The sequence below is a fragment of the Condylura cristata genome, unplaced genomic scaffold, assembly GCF_000260355.1.
Source record: "Condylura cristata isolate star-nosed mole 26May11 unplaced genomic scaffold, ConCri1.0 scaffold00019, whole genome shotgun sequence".
In the NCBI taxonomy this organism is placed as follows: Eukaryota; Metazoa; Chordata; class Mammalia; order Eulipotyphla; family Talpidae; genus Condylura; species Condylura cristata.
Window position 1 is genome coordinate 2749887 of NW_004567120.1, and position 22959 is coordinate 2772845.

The following is a 22959-nucleotide window of genomic DNA, read 5'->3' on the forward strand; positions in this document are numbered from 1 at the left end:
CTATTAAAGGACTATTATTCCTACTACTTAATAGTAGTCATAATCACTTCTTGGCTAAGATCAAGTATAACAGTTGTCATATATAAATCGCTACTATAGATACCCGAGAAACATTATGCTGTATTAACTTACATTATCTTTGAATTTGATATGTGTACTATGCAAGATAGGAGAGGTAAGCCAAATTTGAGGAGAAAGGCTAAGGTATGCTTGAACATGTAAATAAAATCTCCTAAGCTCATATAACTAATAAGACACAAAGCTGACATTCGATTCTAAATATGACTCACTTTAAAGTCATTTTCACCAGGACTTGAGAAAAGGAGAGTTCTATGCCAACTGATAAAAAATACTGATTAGTGCAATGGGGTTAGCTCAAAATGCTGACCCTTGGATAAAGAATGACCATATATTTAAAAGAGAAACAAGGCACATCATATATCCAGCAATATGAAATTCAGCTGTCAAACTTTAAAACTGAAAACTACAACATACACCCTACATAAGACCCATGGCTGAACTAAAATGAAGGGAAGGAGAGACACTTATTTCTAAAGGAGGAAGTAAACTTTAATACATTCAAGTAGGTCTAAAAGCTATCAAAAAAAATCAAAGATAAAGAACTAGAACCTGAGTAAAGTCTAGTCTGTCTATGCATTTTAAGGAGCCAATTTATTACAAACAAACTAAAACAAAATTAATCTTAATAGTAATATATGAGTTAGAGAAACCAAACTTTGACATATTTAAAATCATCTCCAAGTTAGTATTAATAAAGTATACAAAGACTGTTAAGACTACCTTTAACAAATATGAACATTTTTAATTCTCCTATCTCCAAGTTATGTCAAACCCTGGCTCCCACTGAAAGAGTTTTGATTGTGGAGTTAGGGTACCAAAGAGAGAAGGTTATAAATTATACATATACACACACAGATAAACTTCAGCTTGTCTAATATGCAATGCTCTCCCTTATCTACTAGACTTTGAATATCAGATTCTCATTGCCTAGAACATGCTGAGCCAATTCTCCATTGTAATGTTCCCCACTACTCTCAGTCACACAGGTTTCTGTTCTGGTAGCACACAGTACCTCCATTATGGTACTTACAGGGCTCATGAATATGCCTGTCTTCCCATAAGCCCTACAGGGGCAGAGACAACTTCCATCTTCTTCATCACTTTGCACCAAAACCCAGACATGTGATAAGTATTCAAATATTTGTGGAATGAATTATCAATGGATAATTACATACCTTACAAATAAGTACTTGCAGTGAAGGGTGTCTATAAATGGAATCTTTTTGAAAATGATTGACCTGTTGTCCACAAGCTGTACAGCTCACAATCCCATGAAGCCCATCTTCTAGGAGAAAGGAGTTACCATTATTCACACATAAAGATATTCACTTGAGTTAACATTTGCAACTTTTGTATTAGAAATTAAATACTTCATAATCCTTGGAAAAATAAGATTCTGTACATAGTTAGAAAGGTTAACGTTTTTATGAACTTTTAAAAAATATGACAACAATATCAAATACCAGACCTACAAACACTACTTTCTTTTATAAATACAAGCCCTATCTCTAAAAACAGCTTGATAAACCATAAAGAGATCCCATAAAAGACATTATAAAAATAGAGGCCAAGAGCTCTTTTTTATTTTCCTAATGCTCTGCAACCAAAATTAGTACTGGTCCTTAAACACTTGGGAAAAAATGACATATATGGAATAAACTGTTTTGCAACCTTCTGTTTGTCGTTTAGCATATCACAGTTTTTAATTCTCAAAATGGAATTGTCTGCACAGATGCTTTCAATACCATATATGAAAACCCTGCAATTTTGTATTAACAATTTCATCCCTAAAATTTACTTCAACACTATTCAAAATCTCCATGAAACCATGTTTCTACATATAATCTATTGTAAACTCCATATCATCACGGTCTAATTCTTCCAAATAAGGACAAATAAGACTTGTAGATGTATCAATTCTGGCAGCAAAACCTCAGAATGGAGGAAGTGGAAAGGCAAAGCCTCATTCCACATTATCTACAGGAAAAAAGATTGAAGATATTCTATTCAAGTTAAGAGGAAACCTCTCCTACTTTACTCATCACTATTTCTGCTTAGAGCAGTCAATGCATCACAATCGAAGATTGAGCATTACAGATATCTGAACAATATTTTCAAAAGCAAAGACAGACATTTTTACCCTAAACCATTGAATGGGAATATCCTAGATGTATTTTTTGAAGTTTTATAAATCATTCTGATGTATAAACAAGACTTTGATCAAAATAAGATGGTATATTATAATTCAAAAGAGGTCAGTGGAGGGGGGATGGAAACCCTGTTCCTAAACCTAAATAGAAGAGAAAACATAACTATGTTTCTCACCTTTTAAACTTAATATATTTTTTCTTAGTTTTAAGGTCCAAAGTACCATGAACCCAAACTTTTATCATAAATATTTAACTTCTGCAAATAAAAGTAGGTTTATCCAAGTTTTAAGAGCAACATTATACTTTTCCAGAAAATATGGAGAATTTGAAGGCTGACTATATATAAGGTGCTAATATTTTATTTTAAATCATACTGTCCTACATTAGTATTTGATCTTGGGTATTCAAATATTCTGCATTTGTCTTAACAGAAATAAACACAAAATATGTTTTTCAATTCAAATGTTGACTACATTCAGATAAACTGGCAAGAATTAAAATGTTCATCCATTGTTAGATAATATCTATTAAGTATTCAATAAAGCATCCTACATACTTTTGCACACATATCGCTTAAGAATTAACCAAAGCTAGTTAATCTTTTGGAGAGATTTTCCCACATGTTAAGAAGAGGTTGTATAGAGATATTCTCTGCAGCACAAATGATTTAGAAAACAAAATCATGGAAAAAAATCTCATATTTGGGGAATGAATACAGGTTTACAAAAGAATTCCATATAACAATGAAAAACAAGAAAATAGATGCACAGTAGCTATTTCAAAAACAAGTTTGAATGAGAAATGTTGCAAAAGGATGCATGCATACAGTACTACTTTTGTATTTTTAAATGAAAAATAAATGCATTATGAATGAATTCAATATAGAAACCCATGCATGGAAATCACACACACACATAATCCAAATGATACAAACATCAGGATAATCATTACCTGAGAGGTGGGAGGAAGGAGAAATGAAGAGGACTGAACAATAATTTTATTTTGAAATCTGTTGTACTTTAAAATCATGAAATATTATTCTATGTTTGTTTGTATATGTGTATGTTTTTTTTTGTTTTTTTTTTTTTTAAGATATATTTATTTATTTGGACAGAACTGGAGTACAGGCCAGAGATGCGGAGGGTGAGAGGATTCACCAGAGACAGAGCGGGGAGCAGAACAGGCAGATGGACGAAGTACACTGCTGAGGGGAGCAGCGGGCGGGTCAGGAGAGGTCTGCCTCGCCATGTGGTCGCCTCCGGGGCAGGCGGGGATCGAACTAGTGGCTTTAGTTTGTTAGTGCAGTGCTTTAACCCACTGCGCCATCAGGGAGGGCCGTATATGTGTATGTTTTTAAATTTTCATTTTTAATTGTGAAGTTTCATTGATTGTAATACAATGTGTAAATAGAAAAGAGGTCTTTTGTGTCTGAAATTAATACATATTAATAGTTTTAAAGAGAATAAATTATTGTGGCATATAGAAAAGTTGGGTATAAAATTTAGTGTACAACGATAAAAATAGGAAATGGAAAACAAAATAGATTATGGTATTTTAAACAGTGGCTCCAAAGGTGTTCAAATTAGATATATCTTTGTGCTTTAATTTTGTTTCAAATTATTAAGATTATTTTGGGTATATATCAAATTTACCTTGATATTTTCTAAATTATTTAGACTTCAATGTTACAACTATCTTGAATATTAACTAGCAAATTATTATCTCAAATCACTAGTTTACTCATACATGTGTATATAACTAGACATAATTAAATTTCTTGCATGATTTCCAACAACAAAAGATATAACAAATCATTAAGACAAAAACTAACATGAAGATTCAAGTGCTACTATATGGTTATAAACATAAATAATATGATATAAACATTCTTACAATGAACACTCAATAAAATGTTCCAGAAACATATCAACTCACACCAAAGACCAGCAGTACAGCAAGGTGGCACTTCTAGGAACACCCGCCCCAACTATGACTTTTACACTTCCTTCAGTCTTTATCCACATTCCAGGCACTGACTCCCTCCCCAAAAGACACCATTAAGTTATTAATTTTTGACACATTTGCAGTATACTTTAGTCACCTATACTAGAGGACACTTGATCAGAGGAAACAAAACACTTACTAATAATCCTTACCATTACCTCTTACATGATGACTCTCTTATGTTTAAGAATATGACTCAATATTAATGAGCTTTGCCTGCTACAGTGGCAATTTCCCTACTGTGAACTAGGTTTTCAATATGTCTTCCTTATGTTTGAAAGGATAGACCAATCTCTTGTAGACCTATGACTAAACATTTCCTTGATTTTTTCCAACAACTTAAGGAATTATTTAATCTAGAATGATGTATATAACATTTTACAAATATAAATACAATTTCTTCTTTTATCAAGATTATAATATAGCACTGAAATATAAATCCACAAAATTTTACCAATAAGAACTGTGCTATAATTTCACAATTATCATGATGAATTAAACAGACATGCTTCCAATATACTTATTAGAAATACAGTGTTATGTTTTATCTTCTAGAGATTCATGGACTCTGGCTCTATTAATCTGCCAAAAAATACATATAGGCACTATTATAAAATCACATGCAAACACACATTCATTATCATAAATCTCTAACTGAATCCTCCTTAAAATATTCTAAGATGGTTAGCCAGTATGGTTGTATGTGTAAGTGAGGGTGGACAGACAAAGGGAGAGGCAGCTCAGAAAGATGGAGGGAAATTATGACTAACTTCTTCCTGATCATATCTACATTGCTATGCTTAGATAATAGATCTCCAATTTTAATGTATGTAAGAACTGGGGCATTTTCTTGATGTCATCCCCCAACATTCTCATTGAGAATGGAGTCAAGGGACTTGCTAATTTAATAAGCACATCAGGTAACACTAATTCAGATGTTCATCACTCTGTGAAACAATGTTGTAGATACAAAGAAATTTACCTGAAGGCAATAGGCAAGATTTTTCTCCAAATTTGGGGGTGAGAGGAACACATGGTATTCTAGCATATAGGCATTACAAAACTTACATATGAAAGAAAAGATATGCTAAGCTTCTTTGAATAACATAATAGCCACTGAAGGCAAAGGTGTTTGGATAAACGGTGTTTAACCTTTTCTGCTTCAGAGCTCAGAGAGAAACAGAAGTTATTTTTAAGTAGTGCTTTTAATAAACAATGGGCAAAAAAGTGGAGGTATTTTTAGTAAGCACATCAGATTTTCCAATATGGTCATAAACAGCAATTGAAACTCATGTTTTCATTTTCACTTGTATTTACCTCCGCGTTTTTTGAGACTTTCAGTTTTCATTTTACTTCTGCTTCTAAATTCAGGCCCTTTAAAATCATCTTTGTCTTCATTCAGCACTGGCTCTGGTTGTACAATCACTGTACCTAGAATGATTTCATTTAAAAAACCATTACACATATTAAATGTGCAAGTGAAGTACAAGACTTCAGTTCAGATAAAGCCAACATTGCTGGTACATAGTTTTGTTTCTTTCAAGCTTTCAATACTTGTAATAAAGACCTCCCAAGAGTAAATAAATCATGGAAATAATAAAAGGGCCAGGTGTCAACAATCAGATTACTTTGTTAGAATATAGTTCATAAAAAAGGGGAGGTATTATAAACTGGTAACAGAAATATGTGAATAAAGTAGAAAGCCTCAGCCCAGTTCTGAATTTTTATAGTGCCTATCACAAAACTGTTTTGAATATGAATATCCATGCTAAGTTCCATGAGGAGTTCATAAATTAAAAGGACAGGAAAGAAAAAAACTTTTAAGGATGAACTATTCTTCTCATAATTCAAATAACAAACTCAGAAAAAGATTTTTAAGGATTGTTTTACTGTTGTGGGGGAATATGGGAGGGAGACAATGAAAAATTCATTCTGCTACTACTGCTATACCCATTCTGCAGCATCGCCCGTCTTGTATGTCAAAGCTTCAAAACTCTGTTAAGTCTTTAAAGAGTTGTAAACAGATGACTGACCCAGGTTCAAGCATTCTAACAGTAAACTATAGAAGATCAATTGTTGTTCCCTAAAAGTATTTAAAATTATTGTATGTTCAAATCTATGAAATATGTGAACTGAGGATGAATGGTAAATTTTTAATTTTTGATTATGATTTCTCAAAAGCAAATAAAATAGCTACATGGCAAAAAGGGTCCAGGTCTCATATATACTTACATTACTGGGCTTAGTAACTGGGCATTATGGGCAACAATGAAGAACCTGGTAGAGGTCAGGGGCTACTGCCAGGCAACAAAGCCCTATGTAATAAGCAAGCTGATTTTGACAAAGTATGGCACTTAAATAAATGAATTCCTGAGTGTCTAAAAGGGGGGAGTTGAGGTGGGGAAGGCACAGAGGATTAAGCTTTTACAAACTGGTAAATTTAAATAATCTGCACCAAAAAATGTTTTACTTATGACAAATATTTGGTGTAAGTACTCTCAGAGGAACCCTAACATTTGAAAGGAGCTAAAGATTTAAAAGATTGTTTTTTTAGTTACTTCTGAATATTCTTCTCTATATGGAAGTGAAGCAGCACAGCACTGACTAGCTTTGGATTGAGGCAGACAAGAGATCAATCTTAGTTTCTCAATTTAAAGCTAAAAAAGGTAACTGAGCTCTGAATTTGTTCCTTCATCTCTATAAGTAGAAGCAACAACTAACTTACAATATTGTTTTGAGGATTAAATGAGATAATATTTTTTAAAAGTCTGATAGCTACGTACACCTAATAAGGTATTATAACAATTCATTGTAATGACCCAGATTTAACATTGAAAAAAAAAGTTTTATTTTTGGTTTGACTGGAGAGAATTATGCTTAGTTCAGGTCAACATTCCATAGTTTCTTCACAGTATCATTAAAAGAAGGATTTGAATTCCTAGTTCTTAGCTTACTCAGTGGGCATCATAAGGACTTCCAGTGACAACCGCTGAGAACGTTAACAATCCAAAGTGAGTCACTCTGTATGGGACTCAAGACTCCCATGTAAGTAAGCTGCTTCTGCCTTTGGCCACCAAAACCATTACATGAAATTTTCATAGATGATTTACAAAGTCAAGAAAATAGTAGATCTATAAACTTTTCTTCTATCTCTCTTCTTTCTTTCCTTCATTCTTTTTCTTCATTTCATTTCTCACCATTGAACTCCTAATTGATCCAGGTAAAAGCAATGTCTTTATCTTCATATCCACCATTTTTTAATCTTCCATAATCAAAAAATGTGTCACAAAAAACAATTATACACATAGAATAAAATTTAATAAACACTGCTGTAAATGGCTGTCAGTATAAATTTGAAAAATCTGGTAGGAGTCTTAAACATTGAACTTAGTAAAAGAAAAGAGATTTAAATTTTTGATTCTGGAACACTGTAAAATTACAAGTCCTCTGTAATCGTTCATCATGTATTCATACTGTTCTCAGACATGGGCTATGAAAAGTCCACAATTTTTGTTTGGCTTCCCCTCAATCTAATTAGTGAAGTTCTAAGGTGAGAGCTGCAACAACTGAGAGGTGTGTGACAAGGCTTTTTAAAGAAATAATTATAAGAAAATCACCTAAATCTATCTACTATAGTTTACTATACCCTTGAGCAACAGGGAATTTAAAATTCAGTAAGGCAAACTAGGCTTTAAATATTTTTTAAACTTTTCTGAACATTTTTTTCTATAAATAAAATACTTTAAAATTTACTGTGTAAAAAATTATTAGATTTTTAAACCAATTTCCATATTTAGGCATGATTTGGGAACTGAAGTCCTTTTTCAAAAATCCAACATAAACAAAAAGTAAGTTTTGATCATTTAAAAGCTGACTGACTATTCTAAATATTAACCTCAAAAACACATTATCACTTATGCTAATATATTGTTAGTCTATCACAACTAAAGTGAAATGATTGGTCTTCTGCACACAGCTAATACTAATCAACTTTCAATTTTGTAATAACAACATAAACTACATTTCAACTTCATATGAAAAATACACATTACCTTTTGGCAAGCTTTGCATAGTAATATCATTTTCTGAATTTTCATTAGAAGCATCGTCATTTACAGTTTCATCCAAAGGTTTTTCATCATCTGACTCTACATACTTTGTTACAATTGAAGGTTTCCTATTAAAGAATTAAATCCACAGAATTATGGGCACTCTTGTAATTGGAACAGCAACCAAAGAACATATTGTGTTCAGATTTAGCAGTAGCTCCTAAGCAGGTATGTAAGCTAGAATCAACTAGAGAAGTATACATGCCTGTAAGTATACTGTTGAAAAATGTGCTTGAGTTGGATTGAGATAAGACCAGGACACCTATATACTGAAAAACCTAGCAGGGGGATTGTAAAGGAAAATCCTCTTTAAGAATCATTAACTTAGAGAATAATTCAGTAACAAGTAAGCTATTTATTAAGCTTAATTTATTAATAAGCAAGCAATTTAAGATGATTAGAAACAAAAGTCTAATAGGATAAGCTACAAAATTACAGTAAAACTATACTTAATAGTATAGTATATATTATAATATGCTCAAAAGTAGTTTCAGTTCTTATATGCAATTCACATTGAAAATTAACAGATAACAGTATTGTTATCATTTATTAACCTCCTCCTAACTTCATATTATTTATGGCAACCAATCCCCATCCTAGACAATTAAAAATGACCCTTAAAAACCCATGTTATCTCATTAGGCATTCAGGGTTTCATTGGCATTCAGGGTTTCATTTCCCTTTTTCTCCTTTTTGAAAAGTACATACATACATGATCTAAAAAAATGATCTTCACTATTACAAGGAGAATTACTACATAATAAATCAAACCCAGAAGATTCTACTATGATTCAAAGTGACAGTTAGTAAAAACTGGACATGAGAGTGATCTGGCTGTAACAAACAGCTGTCACCCCAATGACTGCCAGGGTTGATTCGGCTGATCTGGCTGGATAGGTTGGTAACCTTTTACTCCCTCCAGGTTCTATGTGTAACGTTCCAAAAGCTACATGCCTCATCTAAGAAAATGGTCTTAAGGACCATTTAGTAAAGGTTATGCAGGTAACTGCATTGCTCTGATAGAATCTCCAAACAAGTTCTCAAGACTGAAGCCAAGTGTTGGTTACATGAGGATCCATTATGTATGAATATGTAAATAGGTGTGTTTGTATAAAATCGTTTACTTGAAACAAGTATGCTTAAAATAAATTCAAAAAATATTGTTCTTTTTGGAAATTAAAAATAAAACCTGAAAAATAAAAATGTTTTTCAAGATCAACCAACCTCTTTGATCGTGACGATCCTGATGATCTGGATTTTTCTGAAGAGCTAGCTCCCTAAATTGAGAAATAGAAGCAAAGGTGAATAGCACTTTCAAAGTAAAATACCTACAAAATTAACTATTTCCATACACTAAGATATTTGATATAGTGATATAATCAAAATCTTCTAACTATAAGTGAAATATTTCTTTAAAAGAAACACCAGAAACTGATTGTAATTTGCTATCAGGTATCCTTTATTTAAGATTAACTTTGTTTTAGTTTTTATTAAATTGTCACTATTGAATTTTATGGGAGGGAACATACTAGTTAGCATGATCTTAGCCCTAATCAACAAAGATAAAACAAAGGAGTAAAAGTAATCATATTCCAACAAAAGAAGTTTTTAGATGTAAAAATTTATCATTTTCTCTATCCTAGTACATGGCACAAAGTACCTTCTACAACTTACTAATGACATTCTAAATTCTTCATCATTTTGCTAGTCCAGTAAATATAATATACTGGATTAAATTTGTACATTAGCTAAAACAAAATACCAAAATCATGGTGTAAGCATGGAGTCAGAAAAAGGAACTTAAAATGGGTTCACATAATAATGTTTAATGTTCTGAATATCCAAGTTTGAGAGATCACAGCCATGGGGTGAGTTTGACAACACTCACCTTAAGGAACACTGTTGCAATATAAAAACTGCAGAAACCTATCTGTTAGCAAATCTTCTGTAGTGTAATTACATTACTGAGGCAAGTCACAACACTAATTAAAAATAATAAACTATTTCTTTAAAAGGAAAACTAATCAAACTGAAATATCATAATACCTGGGTAAAAAAGCAAATTAAAATTATACCTGTATTGAATAAAAGCAATCAAATGACACATATTCTGGCTATAAGAAAATCTCTCTTAAGTGTTTCAAATTATTCTTACCTCCTCTTTGCTGTTTTCCATCATATCAGAATTGCTTCCAGAACTACAGATTTTATCTTAAAAGAAAAAAAATAAAAACTTTTTTTTTTATGCCTTCAAAACATTTATCAAACAGAACACTAATATCTACAGACATATGGACCCAGTTTCCAATTTCGGAAGTTCAGCAATATTGGTACTATACTACTAAAGTTAAAATATTCCAAAATGGGCCCTCCCTGTTGGCGCAGCGGGTTAAAGCACAGCACAAAGAAGCTTAAGCCACTTCCGCATGAGTTTGATTCCCCGCCTGCCCCAGAGGAGATCCACATGGCTAGACAGACTTCTCCTGACCCGCCCGCTGCTCCCCTCAGCGGTGTACTTTGTCGATCTGCCTGTTCTGTACCCCACTCTGTCTCTGGTGAATCCTCTCACCCTCCGCATCTTTGGCCTGTACCCCAGTTCTGTACAAATAAATAAATCTTTAAAAAAAAAATTCCAAAATGAGGCCCTCCCTGGTGGCGCAGCGGGTTAAAGCATAGCACTAAGAAGCTAAAGCCACTTATGCATGAGTTCAATTCCCGCCTGCCCCAGAGGTAACCACATGGTGTGGCAGACCTCTCTTGAGCAGCCCGCTGCTCCCCTCAGCAGTGTACTTCGTGGATCTGCCTGTTCTGCTCCCCACTCTGTCTCTGGTGAAGCCTCTCGCCGCCCCTGAGCCTCTGACCTGTGCCCCAGTTCTCTATGCACAAATAAATCTTTTAAAAAAGATATTCCAAAATGAGATACTCTATCCATAACAATTCACCAGGGACATATGGATAAATCTCTTAACCAAGGTACACCAAGGAAAATTTAAATTTTACCCAAAGAAAATTTCACTAGTTTGTCACTGACAAGAGGACTAAACCATGGATATTTTACTCTGTGTGTGGTAGTTCACTATGGGGACAGAATAAGGAGACAAAAAGTGAGTACCAAAAAGTGTGATGTTCAAACCAATCATCCAAACAACCTGTGCACTAAATTGGGGGGTGGGGAAGTTACGGGAACCAATATGGCAACACCTGTGCCTGGGAAATAAGGAGCATGAGACCAAGAATAGATAAAGAACAAAGGCTATAACAGAGGAATGAGAATAACAAACAGAAAGGCAGTTTCAGTATCTTACAAAACAGATCTAGGAAGAAAAAAGATTGTTACTAAAGAGACTGAAATTACTAAAACGAGAGATGGAAAAAGAACTAAAACAATCACGTATGGGAAGAAAATTAAGTAGACTTAAGTAGTAGGAAAATTTTATAAACTGAAGATATAAATGTACAAATTTACACAATGGAAGATAGAAAAATAAGATTTCAGAAAAATAAACTCTAGAAGACATACTCCACTAGAAGAATAAACATACGGTTGATGAATATCCCAGAACGTAAAAAGAGAAAACAGAAACACTATTCAATGAAATAGTGGAGCATATCCAAAATTAAGGAAACAAATATAGATGTCTAAGAAAGCAAAAGAACACCCAAGAGAGTAAATGCAAAATGACCTTCACTGAGACACATCATTGTTAAAGATCAAAAGTCAAATATAAAGAAAAATATATTAAAGGGTGCTAGAAAATGTAACATGTGAAGGCACATCATCATCCTTCCATCAGATTTCACAGCAGATACTCTAAAGACTAGGAGAGGAATAACATTTTTACAATTCTAAAAGACAAAAAAACCTGCCAGAACAAAAGGAAACCAAAGTACTGCAACGGTAGGAAATAAAAAAAAAATTAGAGTGGGCTGGCGAGAATGTAAACTAGTACATTATTAGAAAACTGTTTGGAGGTTTCTCAAACTGCTAAAAATGGAGCTTCCATATGAACCAGCAATGCCACTCCAAGGTATCTACCAAAAGACACAAAAACACTGGTTGAAAAAGATACCTGCACTTCCATTTTTTTTTTTGATGCTTTATTTACAATTGGAAAGACATGGAAACAACCCAAATGCCCAAAAGTGGATGACTGGATTAAAAAGATGTGGTACATATACACAATGGAATATTACTCAGCAACCAAAACAAAATAAACACAAGCCTGTTGCAGCAACATGGATGGAGCTGGAAAAGATCATGCTTGGTGAAATAAGCCAGAAAGAAAAGGAAAAATACTGAATGTTTTCACTCATAGCAGGAGTATAACGGATGAGGCAAGAAAATAACAATAATGAACAATTATATTCCAGAGACATTTATTTTAAAGATTTATTTATTTGTGCATATAGAACTGGGGTACAGGCCAGAGGTGCAGGGATGGTGAGAGGATTCACCAGAGACAGAGTAGGGAGCAGAAGAGGCCGACTGACAAAGTACACTGCTGAGGGGAGCAGCTGGTGGGTCAGGAGAGGTCTGTAGCGCCATGTGAATCACCTCCAGTACAGGCGGGGATCAACTCATGAGGAAATAGCTTTAGCTTCTTAGTGGTGTGATTTAACCCACTGTGCCACCAGGGAGGCCCTCCAAAGACATTCTATGGGGGTGGAGTGGGCAATGAGATCAAAAACAGTGGGAAGAAGGAAATACACTGGACTTCGGTGATTTGGTGATGGGAAGCCCCATGGGATTACAACTGAGATGGAAAAATGCACAAAATGATGGAAAAATAAACTATTGAAAGAAAAAAAAATAGTTATCAAACCCAAACCAAACAAAAAAGGATGTGGTACATATACACAATGGAATATTACTCAGCAACCAAAAAAAATAAACACATGCCTTTTGCAGCAAAATGGATAGAGCTTGAAGGGATCATGCTTAATGAAATAAGCCAGAAAGAAAAGGATGTAAAAATAAACTATTATTAAAAATAATAATTTTTTTAAATTAAAATGGAAATAAAACAGAAACCAAAAGATGACACAAAGATCTAAGGGCTATTTATTTGAAATGATAAAACTGGTAAGCCCTAACTAAGCTGAACTCACTAAGACAATATGTTAGATCTATTTTTAATATTTTAATATTTTAAGAAATTTCCACATGATTTCCCACAAGGGCTGGACCAGTCTACATTCCAATCAACAGTGTAAGAGGGTTCCTTTTTTTCCTCTATTTATCACCAACACTTGTTTGTTGTCTTTTGGATATGGGCAATTCTCATGAATATGAGATGGTATCTCACTGGGGCTTTGATTTTCATTTCCCTGATGATGATGAGCATTTTTTCATGTTCCTCTCAGGCATGTGAGGTGTGATCTTATGCCTCTGAATCACATACATACAATGTAGGAAACTAACATTATCTCAATTTAAAAAAGGAAGATAATAAACCCAACTAAAAAGAAGAAATTTAAAAAGTACAATTACAACAGATACCAGAGATATACAAAGGATTATAACAGACTATTAAGAATATCTGTATGTGGGCCCTCCCTGAAGGCACAATGAGTGAACGCATAGCACTTTGAAGCTACTACAGCCACTGCAATATCAGTTCGATCCCCAGGCAGCTTTTGACCCACATGATGTGGTGGACCTCTCCTAGCCCACCCACTGATCCCCTCAGTAGTATATTTCAGTACATTTGCCTATTCTGCTCCCCACTCTGTCTCTGGTGAATCCTCTCACCACCCCCCCCACACCTCTGGCCTGTACTCCAGTTCTGTATGCTTAAATTGAAATCTTAAAAAAAAAGTCCATATGCAAACAAATTAGGCAACCTAGAAGAAATTGGCAAATTTTTAGGTTCATATACTACCTTCCAAGATTAAACATGGATAAAAGACAGTTTGAACAGATTAATCACAAGCACTTAAGTCACACAAGAAATAAACTCTTCAAGAAAAAAAAGCCCTGAACCAGAGACTTCACTAGTAAATACTACCAAATGTTCAAAGAATATCTAATGCTGATCCTTCTCAAAGTTTACCAAAATAATAATAATAATAATAATAGTAGTAATAATGAAAAAACTGAAGAGGGATGCTCCCGACCACATTTTATAAAACTAACATTATCTTAATCACAAAACCAAATAAGGACAGCACTAAAAAAAAAAATCCTATAAAATAATTATCTCCAGGCCCTTCCTGGTTATGCAACTGATAAGGATGCAGCACTGCAAGCTAGCTGCAGCTGCTTCAGTGGGAGTTAGATCCCTGGATCATCTCTGGAGGTGATCCACATGGCATGGCAGACCTCTCTTGACCCACAGGATGCTCCCCTCAGCAGTGTACTTCCTCAATCTGTCTGTTTGGCTCCCTACTCTGTCTCTGGTAAATCCTCTCACCGACCCTGTATCTCTGTCTTGTACCCCATTTCTGTATGCATAGATAAATAGAAAAAAATCTTTTAAAAAATAGTATCTCTGATAACATAGATGCAATAAATATACTTAACAAAATCTTGGCAAATCAAGTAAAACAATATATTACAAGAATCATTCATTGGGGCCTCCCTGGTGACACAAGGTGTTAAGTCTCAGCACTATTAAGCTACCAGCAGCTACCACAGCCAATGCAGCATTATTAGTTCGATCCCAGTTCAGGGATCTAACCCAGATGGTGCAGCAGACCTCTCCTATCTCAACACGCTGCTCCCTTCATGGCAGTGTATTACTAAAAATCAAAAGCAAATTAAACCTAAAGGATTCAGGGGAGGGAATAGTAAAGATTATAGTAGAAATTAAAGAAATAGAAAAAGCTAGTTTTTGAAAAGATGAAAAAAAAAACCTGACAAATATTATACTAGAATGATCAACAACTCATTATAGTACTAAAACCTAAAATGAAAAAGATGTCACTAATTTCCTTCCAGAAGCAAAAAGACTTTTAGGAATATCATAAACAACTATATGACAAAAATTAAACCTACATTAAGTGGACAAGTCCATAAACAAACACAACCACTGAAACTGATTCAAGAAAAATTAGACAATGTCAGTAGACTTATAACTAGAATTGAACTGGTAGTTTAAAAACTACCCACAAAGAAAAGTGAAGGTCTAGATAAATTCCGGAGCAAATTATAGTAAACATTAAAAGAAAACTTTATTGGAAAAAAAACCCTAAATCAATACTTCACTAATTCATCTAACAAAAGAGTATTAGTGGGAGGAAAAGAAGTGAACACTTCCCAATTAATTTTATAAGACCAGTTATCAAACCAAAACCAGAAGAGACATTACAAATAGAGACATCTATATTCCAGCATAATTTACATAAACACAAAAGCACTCTACAAAATACTAACAAACTTCAGGAAAATAAAAATGTTACTCCCAAAGACCAGGAGAAAATATTTGTAAAAGACCTATCTGACACGGGAAAGTTATCTAAGATATACAAAGAACTTGTAAAATTCAACAACAGAAAATTAACATCATTAAAAGCAGTCAAAAATTCAGAAAAGGCACCTCACCAAAAAAGATATATAGATGGCAAACATGCATATGCAAAGCTGCACATCATAGTGCAGGGAATTAGAAAAGAAAGCACTAAAAACTACACAAATGGAAAAACATGAAGACCACTACCAAATACTGGCGAAGATATACAGCAAGCGGAACTCTCATCAACAGTATAACTGAAAAATGTTCCAGTCACAAAATTATTTACAAAATTAAACATATTTGTACCATATAACCTGGCAATCACAATCCTTGGTATTTATACAAATAAATTGAAAACTATGACCACACAGAAACATGCACCTTTATATGAACATCTTTATTTTATAGAAACACCTTTTAAATTTATATATCCCTCCTCATATGTAGTTTTATTCATTATTGACAAAACATGTAATGAAGCAACAAAGATATCCTTCCGTAGGTGAATAAATAAACTGACTATGGTATATATCTCGACAATGGAATATTATTCAGTTTTAGAAAAAGAAATAAGCTATCTTGCTATGAGAAAACATGGGCGAATCTTAATGCATATTATAAAGTGAAATAAGCCAACGAGGGACCTCAGCACAACAGTATGAAGCTATATGCAGTCACTGCAGCAGGAGTTCGATCCCCGGCCAGAGAGGCAACCCACCTGGTGCAGCAGACCTCTCCCATCTTGCCAGATGCTTCCCTCAACAGTGTATTTCAGTTAATCTGCCTGTTCTACTCCCCATTCTGTCTCTGGTGATCCTATCACCACCTGCACCTGTGACCAGTAGCCTAGTTGTGTATGAATACATAAATCTTTTTTTTTTAAATGAAGAAATAAGCCAATTAAAATACTACATAGTCTATGATTCCAGCTGCATGATATTCTTAAAAAGGTAAAACTTGGCAACAGTAAAAAGACTGGTGCTGCCAGAGGTTAAGGATACATGATGGAACAAAATAATTTTTGACAAGTAAAAGTAACCTATATGATACTATATCATGGATACGTTATTATACAATTGTCAAAATCCCTAGAATATACAACATCAAAGTGAAATCAAATGTAAACAATAGGGAATACGTCCAGTGCAGAAAGCCAACCATTTGGCAGCTCATCTAGCAGCCCAAGATGACTGATCATTTTGAAGTTTAATAGAGAAGGAGGACCACAAACACACACAAGCACAGAAAAGTATTTTGTAAGGATATATGCCTTTAAGGGAAAGCATTGATCAGCTAGCAAAATAACTGTCAATGGGAACCCCAAAAGGAGATAATGCAGAGTTACCTACCTGGACTCCTCAAGATACTTTAATGGAAACAGGACAAGGATATGAAGGTCAACAAAATGGCAATGTTTCTTTGACAATTTGTCACACAAAGGGCTTTACTGTTAGCCAAGGTAATAAAATCCCTTCTGCAGCCCAAATGCCCAAAAGTAGATGACTGGATAAAAAAGATGTGGTACATATATACAATGGAATATTACTCAGCAACCAAAAAAGAGAAACACATGTCTTTTCAGCAACTTGGATGGAGCTGGAAAAGATCATGCTTAGGGAGATAAGCCAGAAAGAGAAAGAAAAATACCGGATGGTTTCACTCATAGCAGGAATATAATGGACCAGGCGAGAAAATAACAAAAATAATGAACAACCATAGACCAGAGACATTTTGCGGGGGTGGAGTGGGGAATGGGATCAAAAACGGAGGGGTGGGGAGGGAAGTGCACGGGATTATGGTGATGGCACACGGGTGACTTGGTGATGGGAAGCCTGCGGGGATTACAATTGAGATGGAAAAAAAATGTACAAAATGATGTAAAAATGAACTTATAAAATAAAAATAAAATGCCTTCTGTACTCAATATCCAGGAGAAAGACCTAGTCTGTGCCTCAAAAGGGAAATTATTTCCTTAGATAATCCACTCAGGCTCCAGAAAACCAGGACTGGATCCATAAAGAGCCCCTGCAAGGACCCACTCTTCCAGATGTCCTTAGAGTGGCACCAATTTCTCCCCAGTCCAGACCTAGAGCCTATCCCTATTCAACAGGTCACTGAGTGAATCTGTGGTCTGAAGGACACCAAGAAATATTTCTTGGAGCACCCAAATAACACCAACATGAGAAGGATCTCAAGATCTTGATGTATTTCTTCCAGTTAAATTTCCATCAGAAAAAAAAAAAAATACATTCTGAAAAGGGCATCTGTTTGTGCCCAGTGTGATAAAAGCTTCTTTCTGGTATCACAGCTACACTTGCATAAGAGAATGCATGAAGAAAAGCCTTTCACATGCAGTAGTTGTGAAAGATCCTTGAGACACAAAATCATCCTTCAAATTAATAAAATATCCATGTGGAAAGAAATGCAATGCCTCCTGTTAGAGAAGCAACTCCAGTCAAACTTACACACCAGAAGATTCACCAGAAAATGCCTTAAGTATACTCTGGAGCACAGAGCCCCAAGGTCATCTATATAAATTGCTTGTTGATAGTTCCATAATAGTTCTGTTCTTAAGAACAAATTTATCATTATCTGATCACTTTTCATTTATTGTCTTACTTCACTGAAAAAAACTAACAAATCAACAATTAAAAGGCTAATACACAAAATACACAATTTAAAGACAGACAAAATGTCTGACAGACAATCTCTAAGGAATACATACAAATTACTAATAAGCACATCATTATTCATCAGGCAAATGAAAACCAAAGCCACAATGAGATACAATTTCACAGGTGCTAAAATGACTAAAATTAAAAAGGCAGGTAATAACAACTGGAAAAAAAATTAGAAAAGTCAGAATCTTTATAGACTGCCAGTGGGAATATAAAATGGGACCACCACTTTGGAAACTAGTCTTTACAATTCCTCAAAGGATTCAAAAGAAGTACAACAAAACCCAGCAATTCCAATCCAAAGTGAATGATTTGTGTGTATATAAATATGTCTGTATTATGTATATACACATATATCATATATAAACTGAAGAGAAATGAAAATACACAGCCACACACCAACTGGTTCACAAATGTTTATAGATGCATTACTCAAGGTCCAAAGTTAAAAATGAGAACTGTGCATTAATGAATCACATAAATGTAGCATGCCCACAAATGCCATTTGGCCATAAAAATGAACAAGATACTAATATACACTACAAAATAAATATTAAATGTATTATGCTAAATAAAAGGCAAGTTACAAAGGAACACATATTGTCAAAGTTTCATAAGAAACACCAAAAAAATGGCCCTCCCTGGTGGTGCAGCTGGTTAAAACACAACACTGCAAGCAATCCCCAGCGCTTCAGTGCAAGTTCCATCCCTGCCCCAGAGGTGATCCATATGGTGTGGCAGACCTCTCCTGCCTTGGCCACTGCTCCCCTCAGCAGTACACTTCATCGATCTGCGGTGAATCCTCTCACAGCCCCTGCGCCTCTGGCCTCTCTCTACCCCAGTTCTGTATGAATAAATATTTTATAAATTAAAAAAAAAGTAAACACCAAAATTGGAAATCTCTGAAGACAAAAAAAAAGTGTATTAGTGGTTGCAAAGTCTATGGGAGAGTAGTTTAAAGTTATGGTGGTTCTTTTTAAGATGATAAAAACGTTATAAAACAGTGTGAATAAATAAGATGTAGTATGTCTGTACAATGGAATACTATCCAACTATAAAAAAAGATGAAATCCTCACATAAAGGATTGTATGATATATAAATTATACCTCAACGCTTATTTTTTTACTTATTAGAGAAACGCAAATTAAAACAGTGATATATTACTAAATATTTACCACTGACTAATTTTTCTTAAAAGATGTGGTGAAACTTATCACTTATACTGCTGTGGTAATTTAAAATAGTGTGAATCCCATACTTTAGGAATGTTTTATAATGAATACATAACCATCATATGACCCACCAAATAAACATGCAACAATGTGGATTAACCTTTAGGTTATTATGCTAAATGAAAAAAATTCAATCCATAGACACATTATACTATATGATTGTATTTACTGAGCATGCTTGAGACTACAGGTTAGTGATTGCCAGATTTGAAGCTCAGGTAGGTGAGGTCAGGATATGGAAGTAACTGATAAAAAAGTAAGATGAGTAATCTGTATATATCTTGACTATGGTGGTAGATACATGATAATACACAATTACAAGAAAAACAGAAAATCAAATTAGATTGGTAAATATCAATAATCCAATTAAGATCCTTTTATTTAAAAATTTATTTATTTATGCACACAGAACTGGGGTACAGGCCAGAGATACAGAGGGGTGAGAGGATTCACCAGAGAAAGAGTGGGAAGCAGGACAGACAGATTGACCAAGTACACTGCTGTGGGGAGCAGCCGGCAGGTCAGGAGAGGTCTGCTACACCATGTGGGGTACCTCCCCGGCTAGGGATTGAACTCATGCTGCAGTGGCTGCAATAGTGCTGCGCTTTAACTTGTTGGGCCACCAGGGAGTCCCCCTAAGGTATAGTTTTATAAAATGCTGCCATTGTAGAAAACTGGGCAAACTCTAAGAGTTCTCTCTGTGTAACTATTATAACTCCATATGAATTTAGAATTATCTTGATAAAATGTAAGTTTTTTAGAATGCTTAGAGAACAGAGTTTTGCAACATAAAAAAGAGGATTTACAAAAATCATATATAGTAACTATCATAGTGTCAGACTGTCTTCCCCACTGAGACCTGAAACAAAGAGGACAACTTCAATTACCATTCTTCAGCATAATAATGGAAAATAGAGAAAGTCTAATCCAGCATGATGCAAGAATATTAATTTAAAGTGCATAAATTGAAATAAACAAATAAAACTACCTATTTACAGATGATAAGATTCAGGAGAAAAATCTCAAAGGATTCTAGAAAGGGTTAGCAACGCACGGGAAACTTCCTACAACTGAAGAATGAGTTCGTCAAATTCAAAGGATACAAAGTCAACAGAAAACAGAAAACTGAATTCCTGCAGTGAACAATTTGTACCTGAAATTAAAAAAAAAAAACACTTAGGTGAAAACCTAACAATCTAAGTATAAGATGAATAGATGGATCACTACAAAAAAACTGGGCCCAAAGACAATTTTCTATCAACTAGTATTCCCATGAGTATGATTTAAACATTCCCATTCTTTGCAAGCGTTTGGTTGACAAAATTACACATATTTATTGGATTAAGAATTTGGTATGTGGGACCTCCCTGGAGTCACAGGAGTTAAAGCACCACATTATCAAGATATCACTAGCCACTGCAGCATAACTTCAATCCCCAACCACAAAGCTGACCCAACTTGTGCAGCAGACCTCTCCTGTCTCACCTGCTGCTCTCCTCAGCAGTCTGTTTCAGTAGATCTGCCTTTTCTGCTCCTGAATCTGACTCTGGTGAATGCCCACACACCTCTGTCCTACACCCCAATTCTTGTATGCATAAATAAAACAAATCTTATATAAAAGAATTTGCTATGTGTTATATACTTTTATGCTTTCTATTCTGGTTATGTAACTTCTACTAGTCTCTCATCAAATTCACTGATACCTCTGCTGCTGCCAACCTTCTCTTAATTAGAAATGATGTTATTCAAAAATCACATTTTTCAGTTATAGAATGTCAAATAGGTTTTTTTTTTCCTACAGTTAATATGTGTTTCTATCTGTCCATCAATGAATGTCTTTATTTTTTAGTACCTGGGACCACTGTAATACTTCTTTAATATTCTTGTCTGTTAATTTCCACATCTGAATCACCAAAGCATTGCTCTCTAATGACTGCATTTCCTTTTTAGCGCAGGTCAAATTTCTTCTTCACTCATATATTGCATTTCAGATTGGATACTGGATAATTTGGAAGATGCAATGAAGAGTCAGTTATGTGCCTTCAAAGATTTTATTTTTTTGTTATAGTAGTTAAATTAGCTGCCATCAAACCATGAGCTGTCTACCCACCCTAAAGTGAGCAGCTGAAAGTGTTCTTTTGTTATTTTAACCCTAACTGAGCCTCCAGAAGTCAAGGCTGCACTCAGGCAATCCAACACGAGACTTGTAAAGTTTTCACATATTTTGGAGCTCCTTTCTGGTAACTCATCTAGATGGGATCTGTTTTCACTGCATTAAATTTTTAGCTATTCCCCAAAATTTCTTGATACATCATCTAATTAAACTTCAGGTTCTAGCACAGTTTTTTTTTTGTTTTGTTTTGTTTTTTTTTGGTTCTAGCACAGTTTTAAATGACACCATGAAGCTAAATGGCACCTTCCTTAAGGAAAACAGGTTTACTAATTAAGAATTTAACCTCTGGTATTTTCCTGCTTCCAAATGATGACCACCTCTCCACTTTGTACAGGCATTTTGTCACTATCCAGTACATTCACATACACTGGCAAGAATTTCTAATTGTTATCAGTGGGAGATATTTGTTTGTCCACATGGAGCTATACTGTCACTACGAGAGCAGAACTGTCCTAATTGAACACAAGACTCTGACAATATAAATTCATTCTTGACAAGAACTTTTTATAAGCCAGGTATTTTTTTTTATTGTGGTGGTACAGTTAGCAAATTTGAAACTACATGGGTACAGTGAGAACTGAGCAAATGACTATATGCATATGACTATATGACTAAATCAATATATGACTATATAAATAATGGGAGCCAATTTACTTTCTATTGTAGAAAAGAAGTTAAAATATGAAAAGATTAGGGCCCTCCCTGGTGGCACATAGGGTTAAAGCATAGCACTGAGGGTTAAAGCATAGCACTGAGAAACTAAAGCCACTTCCACATGAGTTCAATCCCTGCCTGCCCCAGAGCTGATCAACATGGCGTGGCAGACCTCTCCTGGCCCGCCGCTGCTCCCTCAGCAGTGCACTTCATCAGTCAGCCTGTTCTGCTCCACACTTTTGTCTCTGGTGAATCCTCTCACCACCCCTGACCTCTAGCCTGTAACCCAGCTCTGTATGCACAAATAAATAAATCTTTAAAAAATATATGAAAAGAGGCCCTCCCTGGTGGCGCAGCGGGTTAAAGCACTGCACTGAGAAGCTAAAGCCACTTCCGCGTGAGTTCGATCCCCGCCTGCCCTGG

At 34.7% G+C, this 22959-nt stretch overlaps 1 protein-coding gene across 4 annotated transcripts in view; it reads right to left on the reverse strand.

Annotated features, from left to right (window-relative positions):
* Positions 1-22959, reverse strand: part of ATRX (alpha thalassemia/mental retardation syndrome X-linked) — a 211434-nt gene that overhangs the window by 135367 nt on the left and 53108 nt on the right. For 2 of the 4 annotated variants that reach the window (XM_004685603.2, XM_012727134.1), the window contains exons 3-7: positions 10500-10555; positions 9569-9621; positions 8288-8412; positions 5553-5666; positions 1257-1366 (exon numbers count right to left, since the gene is read on the reverse strand). In XM_004685603.2, the coding sequence (XP_004685660.1) occupies positions 1257-1366; positions 5553-5666; positions 8288-8412; positions 9569-9621; positions 10500-10555 (458 nt within the window). The remainder of the gene's footprint in view (positions 1-1256; positions 1367-5552; positions 5667-8287; positions 8413-9568; positions 9622-10499; positions 10556-22959) is intronic. The other 2 variants (XM_004685605.2, XM_012727135.1) reach the window with 2 other exon arrangements.